The following is a 10,715-nucleotide window of genomic DNA, read 5'->3' as shown; positions in this document are numbered from 1 at the left end:
AACCTTCTGATCTGGAGTCAGACGCGCTACCGTTGCGCCACGAGGTCCGTAACAGACGTTTGTGCATTAAGGTATAGAATTCTTGATTGCTGTTAGTGGTAGGAAAGTACGTTGTGACCGTTATTTGTTACATTGTAGAAAATGGTTCTCCTGATTTGGTCGAATATTTTCGAAATGTTGGCCTAAATAATATATATATAAAAAATATTTTCATACGGATAATGTTCAAATCGGATGTAGACTAAAATAATTTATAGAATGAAAAACGTTGTTTTCCTAAACCAAATTATAGCTATGTCATGTTTAACAGAAGCCTTGTCATGTGAATTTAAATGCCCTCCTTCTCTTTCCAGTCACGTAAAAGTCAGTGGCTTTTTCTGGCAGAGTATCAGGGCCGACCTTTTATACGACTGTTACAGAGTGTGCGCGTGTGAGTGTGAATAAATTAAGTGCTTCCCCATAAATGTAGAAAATAAACAGTCAGTCATGTCACAGACAGAGAGATACACATTCACTAACACAGATATGGACAGAGTGAGAGAAGAGAAAGAGTTGCAATATATAGAAAAAAAATAGAAGGGGTAAAACAGAGAGAGAAAACAAGAAGAGGAAGAAACATGAAGAAAATGAGAGAGAGAGAGAGAGAGAGAGAGAGAGAACAAGAACAAGAAGAGAGAGCGAGGGTTCTCATCATCTCTCACTCTTTCATTTCCTGACAAAGGCACTGTATTTAGAACTCAAGACCATCACAATCAAAATATTCCACTCATAAGCATCAGACGGGTGAGTGCTTCTCAGAATATCCCACTGTGTATTACTCTATTCTACGTGTGTACCATACCAACATCATATTCACTTCACAATGGTACTGTCACTGTATCCTTCCAAACATTGAGCATCAATAACAGACAGGGTAACAGGATAACTTGGTCACCTGTGTGTGTAATTGTGCTGTGACTACTGTTATTGAGAGAAAGAGGAAATGGAGGGAGTAAAAAGGCTTCCTAAAAAATGTTTTGTTTTACTCTCTCTCTCGTAGAAAATACAGTTACAGATACCATTGCAATTGAGGTGAATGAATAGTGAACGCAAATTCAAAAAAATATACACGTAACGTTATGTTCATTTCTCAACTGTTCTGCAATGCTAGCAGCCATGTGTCTGCTTCTGTTTTAACTGGGGAAAAGTAGGTTCACAGTTTCCATAGAGACGTCAACGAAGTCATTTATTTAGCTTTCACTGAAGTCAGAATGAAAGTGGACAAAATGTCTTCTGTTCCTCTTTGGTGAAGGCAAAATAAGCATCTGAAACTGAAACAGTATTGCACTGTAAATATTGATAGATGTTCTTGTACATAAACAGGGTCTATGAGACACAGATCTCTTTAGCGTTAAAAATAACTTCCTCCCTCACCGACTGGCTGTTCAGCTTCCTTAATTCATCAGCAGTTTGACCCTCTTTGCATGCATAAGACGACAACAGTGAAAATAGGGGTGCATCCCAGCCTCCCAAATGGAACCCTATTTCCTGTAAACAACCCATGGAGAAACCCCCAAAATGGAATAGAGGTGCATCCCAGCCTCCCAAATGGAACCCTATTCAAATCAAATCATATCAAGTTGTATTTGTCACATGCGCTGAATACAACACCTTACAGTGAAATGGTTACCATGAAATGCTTGTTCCCCTTATAGTGGACTACGGTTGAGCAAAGCCCAAATGAAATAGGGTGCCATTTGCAGTCTTTGTGTAGTGTGGACCAGGGGATACCACTAAGACAGACTAAAAATACACAGACGGACGTTTAGGGAAATGGTGCCTGTGTCACAATAACTACAGAGGAATGTTACAATACAGATCAGGACAGGAAAAGGTGTTTTGCAAGTGTGAGACAAAGAGATGAAGAAGAGAGGAATGGAGAGAGTGTAACGTCTGCTTCCAGCTCACACTCTCAAACACATAGATCCCCTGAACACAGCTCACTCTCCAGATCCCAAACACATAGATCCCCTGAACACAGCTCACTCTCCAGATCCCAATCACCTGAATTCTGATCACCTCTTCACACACCGGTATGTCATTATCACACACTATTTAGTTCAGTTCTTTGCACCCCATCATTGTGAGGTATTGTTTATTTTGTGACACACTCAGAGCTCTGTTTCTCCCGTAATTTACTCCTCCTGTGTATAATAGGTTTGGCCTGCCTCACTAACGACGCCTTTTGCCTATTCCCTGCCTGTACTTTATCGGATTTCCTGTTATCAACTTATTGCCTGATCTCCCGGACGACGTTACTAGCCTTTTCCCTGCCTGTATTGTTGCCTTGTTGGACCCCCTGTGTATGACCTTCTGCCTGTCTCTGGACCCAGCTACCTGCCTCCTGCTGTGGTCCTTTACAATAAACACCTGCTTGTTGACATTGAGTGAGAGGTTGTTTTCCTGACACCACACTCTGAGGGCCCTCACCTCCTCCCTGTAGGCCGTCTCGTCGTCGTTGGTAATCAAGCCTACTACTGTTGTGTTGCCTGCAAACTTGATGATTGAGTTGGAGGCGTGCATGGCCACGCAGTCATGGGTGAACTGGGAGTACGGGGGGGGGACGGGGACGGGGGGGACGGGGACGGGAGGGGGCTAAGTACACACCCTTGTGGGGCCCCAGTGCTGAGGATCAGCGAAGTGGATATGTTGTTTCCTACCTTTACCACCTGTGGGCAGCCCTTCCAGAAGTCCAGGGCCCAATTGCACAGGGTGGGGTTGAGACCCAGGGCCTCAAGCTTAATGATAAGCCTGGAGGGTACTATGGTTTTGAATGCTGAGCTGTAGAGAGGATGCCCTAAAGTATAGGGGACAACTATAGAGTCCAGAGAGGATGCCCTAAAGTATAGGGGACAACTATAGGGTCCAGAGAGGATGCCCTAAAGTATAGGAGACAACTACAGGGTCCAGAGAGGATGCTCTAAAGTATAGGAGACAACTACAGGGTCCAGAGAGGATGCCCTAAAGTATAGGAGACAACTACAGGGTCCAGAGAGGATGCCCTAAAGTATAGGAGACAACTACAGGGTCCAGAGAGGATGCCCTAAAGTATAGGAGACAACTACAGAGTCCAGAGAGGATGCTCTAAAGTATAGGAGACAACTACAGGGTCCAGAGAGGATGCCCTAAAGTATAGGAGACAACTACAGGGTCCAGAGAGGATGCTCTAAAGTATAGGAGACAACTACAGAGTCCAGAGAGGATGCCCTAAAGTATAGGGGACAACTATATGGTCCAGAGAGGATGCTCTAAAGCATAGGGGACAACTATATGGTCCAGAGAGGATGCCCTAAAGTATAGGAGACAACTACAGAGTCCAGAGAGGATGCTCTAAAGTATAGGAGACAACTACAGAGTCCAGAGAGGATGCCCTAAAGCATAGGGGACAACTATAGGGTCCAGAGAGGATGCTCTAAAGCATAGGGGACAACTATAGAGTCCAGAGAGGATGCTCTAAAGCATAGGGGACAACTATAGGGTCCAGAGAGGATGCTCTAAAGCATAGGGGACAACTATAGGGTCCAGAGAGGATGCCCTAAAGTATAGGAGACAACTACAGGGTCCAGAGAGGATGCTCTAAAGCATAGGGGACAACTACAGGGTCCAGAGAGGATGCCCTAAAGTATAGGAGACAACTACAGGGTCCAGAGAGGATGCCCTAAAGTATAGGAGACAACTACAGAGTCCAGAGAGGATGCTCTAAAGTATAGGAGACAACTACAGGGTCCAGAGAGGATGCCCTAAAGTATAGGAGACAACTACAGGGTCCAGAGAGGATGCCCTAAAGTATAGGAGACAACTACAGAGTCCAGAGAGGATGCTCTAAAGTATAGGAGACAACTACAGGGTCCAGAGAGGATGCCCTAAAGTATAGGAGACAACTACAGGGTCCAGAGAGGATGCTCTAAAGTATAGGAGACAACTACAGAGTCCAGAGAGGATGCCCTAAAGTATAGGGGACAACTATATGGTCCAGAGAGGATGCTCTAAAGCATAGGGGACAACTATATGGTCCAGAGAGGATGCCCTAAAGTATAGGAGACAACTACAGAGTCCAGAGAGGATGCTCTAAAGTATAGGAGACAACTACAGAGTCCAGAGAGGATGCCCTAAAGCATAGGGGACAACTATAGGGTCCAGAGAGGATGCTCTAAAGCATAGGGGACAACTATAGAGTCCAGAGAGGATGCTCTAAAGCATAGGGGACAACTATAGGGTCCAGAGAGGATGCTCTAAAGCATAGGGGACAACTATAGGGTCCAGAGAGGATGCCCTAAAGTATAGGAGACAACTACAGGGTCCAGAGAGGATGCTCTAAAGCATAGGGGACAACTACAGGGTCCAGAGAGGATGCCCTAAAGTATAGGAGACAACTACAGGGTCCAGAGAGGATGCCCTAAAGTATAGGAGACAACTACAGGGTCCAGAGAGGATGCCCTAAAGTATAGGAGACAACTACAGGGTCCAGAGAGGATGCCCTAAAGTATAGGAGACAACTACAGGGTCCAGAGAGGATGCTCTAAAGTATAGGAGACAACTACAGAGTCCAGAGAGGATGCTCTAAAGCATAGGGGACAACTATAGAGTCCAGAGAGGATGCTCTAAAGCATAGGGGACAACTATAGAGTCCAGAGAGGATGCTCTAAAGCATAGGGGACAACTATAGAGTCCAGAGAGGATGCTCTAAAGCATAGGGGACAACTACAGGGTCCAGAGAGGATGCTCTAAAGCATAGGGGACAACTACAGGGTCCAGAGAGGATGCTCTAAAGCATAGGGGACAACTACAGGGTCCAGAGAGGATGCTCTAAAGCATAGGGGACAACTATAGAGTCCAGAGAGGATGCTCTAAAGCATAGGGGACAACTACAGGGTCCAGAGAGGATGCTCTAAAGCATAGGGGACAACTACAGGGTCCAGAGAGGATGCTCTAAAGCATAGGGGACAACTACAGGGTCCAGAGAGGATGCTCTAAAGCATAGGGGACAACTACAGGGTCCAGAGAGGATGCTCTAAAGCATAGGAGACAACTACAGGGTCCAGAGAGGATGCCCTAAAGCATAGGGGACAACTACAGGGTCCAGAGAGGATGCTCTAAAGTATAGGAGACAACTACAGAGTCCAGAGAGGATGCCCTAAAGCATAGGGGACAACTATAGGGTCCAGAGAGGATGCTCTAAAGCATAGGGGACAACTACAGGGTCCAGAGAGGATGCTCTAAAGCATAGGGGACAACTACAGAGTCCAGAGAGGATGCCCTAAAGCATAGGGGACAACTATAGGGTCCAGAGAGGATGCTCTAAAGCATAGGGGACAACTACAGAGTCCAGAGAGGATGCCCTAAAGTATAGGGGACAACTATAGAGTCCAGAGAGGATGCCCTAAAGCATAGGGGACAACTACAGGGTCCAGAGAGGATGCTCTAAAGTATAGGAGACAACTACAGAGTCCAGAGAGGATGCCCTAAAGCATAGGGGACAACTATAGGGTCCAGAGAGGATGCTCTAAAGCATAGGGGACAACTACAGGGTCCAGAGAGGATGCTCTAAAGCATAGGGGACAACTACAGAGTCCAGAGAGGATGCCCTAAAGCATAGGGGACAACTATAGGGTCCAGAGAGGATACTCTAAAGCATAGGGGACAACTACAGAGTCCAGAGAGGATGCCCTAAAGTATAGGGGACAACTATAGAGTCCAGAGAGGATGCTCTAAAGCATAGGGTACAACTATAGGGTCCAGAGAGGATGCCCTAAAGCATAGGGGACAACTATAGGGTCCAGAGAGGATGCCCTAAAGTATAGGGGACAACTACAGGGTCCAGAGTTGTTCCTGCTCAGGAAACATGGTCAGGAAATACTCCTGGTCTTATTGCATCATATCAGACACAATCCTGTATCATTTCTATAGCCTGCTAATCCCTCTCTTTCCCGCCCGCCCTCTCTCTCTCTCTCCCTCTCTTTCCATCTGTCCATCCCTCCCTCTCTGTCTCTCTCTCTCTCTCGCTCTCTCTCTCTCCATCCCTCTCTTTCCATCCGTCTCTCTCTCTCCATCCCTCTCTTTCCATCCGTCTCTCTCTCTCCATCCCTCTCTTTCCATCCGTCTCTCTCTCTCTCCCTCTTTCCATCCCTCCCTGACTCTCTCTCTCTCCCTCTTTCCATCCCTCCCTGACTCTCTCTCTCTCTCTCTCTCTCTCTCTCTCTCTCTCTCTCTCTCTCTCTCTCTCTCTCTCTCTCTCTCTCTCTCCCTCTTTCCATCCCTCTCCTCAGAAACAACAAAAATAGTAGCCATGAGCATCAACACCACTCATAACTGCACAGAGCCCCAGGGTAATCGGCTCTTTGTTGGGGTCTACTCCATGGTCTTCATGGTTGGCCTCATCCTCAACCTCACAGGTATAGGGAGAGAATGTTCTTACATTATTATTTTCTTGCCTATATCAATGAAAATGTGTTTGGAGCCAAGATCAAACACGTATATATATTTTTTTTTAACAGGCCATAACTCACTTGGTAATAAGTTTCAATTTAATCGTTGTTTCATCTTTGAATGGCATGTCTTCAATAGCTAGACGTCAATGCAATGCTGCAGCTTCGTTTTGTCACAATATGTCCATTTTCTTACAGCACTAGTGGTGTTCTTCCGCTACACCAAGTCTCGGTCTCACACCACCGTCTACATGACCAACCTGGCCATCGCAGACCTCCTCCTGGTCCTCACTCTGCCCCTGAGGATCTACTACCATCTGGGGATGTCTGGGTTACCTCAGTTACCTCAGGCCCTGTGTGAAGGTAAATGCTTGTCTAGGTTACATCAGGTCCTTTGTGAAAGTAAAGGCTTGTCTGAGTTACCTCAGTTACCTCAGGACCTGTGTGAATGTAAAGGCTTGTCTGAGTTGCATCAGGTCCTGTGTGAAGGTAAAGGCTTTGTCCAGGTTACCTCAGGTTCCGTGTGAAGGTAAAGGCTTTGTCCAGGTTACCTCAGGTTCCGTGTGAAGGTAAAGGCTTTGTCCAGGTTACCTCAGGTTCCGTGTGAAGGTAAAGGCTTTTTCCAGGTTACCTCAGGTTCTGTGTGAAGGTAAAGGCTTTGTCCAGGTTACCTCAGGTTCCGTGTGAAGATAAACGCTTTTCCAGGTTACCTCAGGTTCCGTGTGAAGGTAAAGGCTTTTTCCAGGTTACCTCAGGTTCTGTGTGAAGGTAAAGGCTTTGTCCAGGTTACCTCAGGTTCTGTGTGAAGGTAAAGGCTTTGTCCAGGTTACCTCAGGTTCTGTGTGAAGATAAACGCTTGTCCAGGTTACCTCAGGTTCCGTGTGAAGATAAAGGCTTGTCTATGTTACCTCAGGTTCCGTGTGAAGGTAAAGGCTTTGTCCAGGTTACCTCAGGTTCTGTGTGAAGGTAAAGGCTTTGTCCAGGTTACCTCAGGTTCTGTGTGAAGGTAAAGGCTTTGTCCAGGTTACCTCAGGTTCTGTGTGAAGATAAACGCTTGTCCAGGTTACCTCAGGTTCCGTGTGAAGATAAAGGCTTGTCTATGTTACCTCAGGTTCCGTGTGAAGGTAAAGGCTTTGTCCAGGTTACCTCAGGTTCCGTGTGAAGATAAAGGCTTGTCTATGTTACCTCAGGTTCCGTGTGAAGGTAAAGGCTTTGTCTATGTTACCTCAGGTTCCGTATGAAAATAAAGGCTTTGTCCAGGTTACCTCAGGTTCCGTGTGAAGGTAAAGGCTTTGTCCAGGTTACCTCAGGTTCCGTGTGAAGATAAATGTTGACTCTTTGCTGTTATGTTAGCTTAGTCACAATATCTGTTTGTGCTATCATGCAAACTCATTAATGTCATTGTCAAGCCAAACATGTTTATCATGACATTGAGTGAATCTACAATCTAGGATTTTTGTACTTGAATGTTATATGTTGCACTCTCTGCTTTGTCCGTCCGGGTCCTGTTTTTTTTATAAAGATCATTTTAATTGCTTTTCTTATGATGTGTAAAACAAATTCCCATATGGCAGTAAAGGTTTTATTTTCCTCCATTCATGTATTCATTAATTTATAAATTCATGCATTTATTCCAGGGGTGGGCCTGGTTCTGCTGGTCAACATGTATGGCAGCATCTTTCTCCTCACCTGCATGTGTTTCGACCGTTGTGTAGCCGTGTGTTTCCCCATGTCTTGCCGGATTCGGGAGGGCCGAAAGAAAGCCCCACTGGTCTGCCTCGGTGTCTGGGTCCTTACCATCGGAGCCAGCCTCCCATTCTACATCTCCAAACGCAGGTACAACTAGGACCCAGGTATTCTCCTGATCAGGTCAACTAGGACCCAGATATTCTCCTGGTCAGGTCAACTAGGACCCAGGTATTCTCCTGGTCAGGTCAACTAGGACCCAGATATTCTCCTGGTCAGGTCAACTAGGACCCAGGTATTCTCCTGGTCAGGTCAACTAGGACCCAGATATTCTCCTGGTCAGGTCAGTTAGGACCCATGTATTCTCCTGGTCAGGTCAACTAGGACCCAGATATTCTCCTGGTCAGGTCAACTAGGACCCAGATATTCTCCTGGTCAGGTCAACTAGGACCCAGATGTTATCCTGGTCAGGTCAACTAGGACCCAGATATTCTCCTGGTCAGGTCAACTAGGACCCAGATATTCTCCTGGTCAGGTCAACTAGGACCCAGATATTATCCTGGTCAGGTCAACTAGGACCCATATATTCTCCTGGTCAGGTCAACTAGGACCCAGGTATTCTCCTGGTCAGGTCAACTAGGACCCAGATATTCTCCTGGTCAGGTCAACTAGGACCCAGGTATTCTCCTGGTCAGGTCAACTAGGACCCAGATATTCTCCTGGTCAGGTCAACTAGGACCCAGGTATTCTCCTGGTCAGGTCAACTAGGACCCAGATATTCTCCTGGTCAGGTCACAAAAACAAATTGCCCTATAGACCCTTTTCCAGTACACGACACACTGACGTCACGCACAGATACGCACAAATCTTGGCGGCAGTAAGAAAGCCATCGCCATCTGCGCCCATTCAACATCGCCTAGATTTCCTTTTTTATTGCTTCTAAACAAAATAACTTTATTGGGTTCTCATGCGCTTACAATTGTGTTTTTATTCTTGTTTGAACAGTCGCTAAGATTATATTTGGTTGTGATCTTTGCAGCATAACTATTTTCGATGCAGCAGTTGTTAGCTAGAATGCTAACGGTCATTGATATAGTCTGCAGCAAAACCTAGCTAAATTCTAATTTTACTGGCTGAAGTTTAAGTGTTTTTTAAGTATAATGCAGTTGATTTGCGACGATGACACAAACATTATATTAAGCAGGACATTCATATGAGCCTTAAAATCGAATTATAATCCAAAAGCATTATATGCAACATAATACAACATGTAAATAGAGCCTTTTTTTGCTGGTGTTCTATAAGAACTCCCCCTTGTTCTGCCACCAACTTGCGCTCATTTCCCTCTTGCGGCAATGTTTGCAAACACAGAAAGGGGTCTGTAACATCACATCAGACCCAACCCTGTATCATTTATATATCCTGTTGTATTCCCTCTCTCTCCCTTTCTCTCTCTCTCTTCCTCCCTCTCTCTCCCTTTCTCTCTCTCTCTCTCTTCCTCCCTCTCTCTCTCTTCCTCCCTCTCTCTCCCTTTCTCTCTCTCTCTTCCTCCCTCTCTCTCCCTTTCTCTCTCTCTCTTCCTCCCTCTCTCTCCCTTTCTTTCTCTCTCTTCCTCCCTCTCTCTCCCTTTCTCTCTCTCTCTTCCTCCCTCTCTCTCCCTTTCTCTCTCTCTCTTCCTCCCTCTCTCTCCCTTTCTCTCTCTCTCTTCCTCCCTCTCTCTCCCTTTCTCTCTCTCTCTTCCTCCCTCTCTCTCCCTTTCTCTCTCTCTGTCTTTCGGCTGAAACATAGAGAGGCATCCAAGGAGATGCAGGACCTCTGTTTCGGGGACCTTCCAGTCTACGCCACACAGGCCACGGCAGTCGCCTCGACACTAACCGTCGGCTTCGGTATCCCCTTGGTGGTGATGTTGGTCTGTTCCTGGGCGTTGATCCGCACCATCACAAGGAGCGCTGTAGCCCAGACAGACCTCATCAACTCTGGGAAGATCCAGAGGATGATCACCACCAACCTGGTGATATTTCTGGCCTGCTTCCTGCCCTACCATGGGACTCTGGCGATCCTCTATGTCCATAGGAAAGCGGTACCATGTCCCCTACTGTCGGCATACCGCTATAGCCTAATGGTGGCCTGTCTGAACGCCATTTTGGACCCACTGGCCTACTATTTCACCACGGAGACGTTCAGGAAGAAGGTGGATATGGACGCCATGAGGAGGATGTTCCCACTCAACAGCCAGAACTCTGAGGGGAACAATTCCAGAGCCCCCTTCAACACTTAATGTTCTAAAGATACAGTCTGGGATTCGAAAAAACAACAAATCCGTCACCTCGCCGGCCGCCAATTGTTTTGGTAAAAACGTATTAAAGCCCGTTCCATGTACTGCCAAGATATAGAATGGTGATGATATTGAATTTATGATGTGTACTTCTACGCCAAGCTAACACCCAAGGTGTTAAGATATTGGATCATCCATGTGCAATCAGTTGGTTCTCATACTGAAGTTTCGGACTATGCAGTGGCATGTATTCATGGATGCCAAAGGAAGGCAGGCTTCCCCAAAACATT

General features: G+C 46.2%; 1 protein-coding gene and 1 non-coding gene across 3 annotated transcripts in view; one reads left to right on the top strand and one right to left on the bottom strand.

Moving 5' to 3' along the window:
* The window catches only part of trnaw-cca, a 72-nt gene extending 25 nt beyond the window's left edge, over positions 1–47 (bottom strand). The window contains exon 1 of the tRNA in view: positions 1–47. This exon is cut by the window's left edge and continues 25 nt beyond it. This is a non-coding gene — a tRNA (tRNA-Trp).
* A 574-nt stretch (positions 48–621) lies between these two features.
* LOC120030675 (lysophosphatidic acid receptor 6) lies at positions 622–10,715 on the top strand. Of its 2 annotated transcripts, XM_038976115.1 has the most exons (5): positions 622–783; positions 6,306–6,431; positions 6,663–6,827; positions 8,102–8,300; positions 9,939–10,715. In XM_038976115.1, the coding sequence occupies exons 2-5, from the start codon at positions 6,326–6,328 to the stop codon at positions 10,426–10,428; spliced, it is 960 nt and encodes a 319-aa protein (XP_038832043.1). In that variant the 5' UTR covers positions 622–783; positions 6,306–6,325; the 3' UTR covers positions 10,429–10,715. The 2 variants fall into 2 exon arrangements, with proteins under 2 accessions (XP_038832043.1, XP_038832044.1); XM_038976116.1 differs by lacking the exon at positions 6,306–6,431.

The sequence above is a fragment of the Salvelinus namaycush genome, chromosome 36 (assembly GCF_016432855.1).
Source record: "Salvelinus namaycush isolate Seneca chromosome 36, SaNama_1.0, whole genome shotgun sequence".
Lineage (NCBI taxonomy): Eukaryota > Metazoa > Chordata > Actinopteri > Salmoniformes > Salmonidae > Salvelinus > Salvelinus namaycush.
Note: the sequence above shows the minus strand (reverse complement) of the source record. Positions and strands in the feature narration are given on the sequence as shown.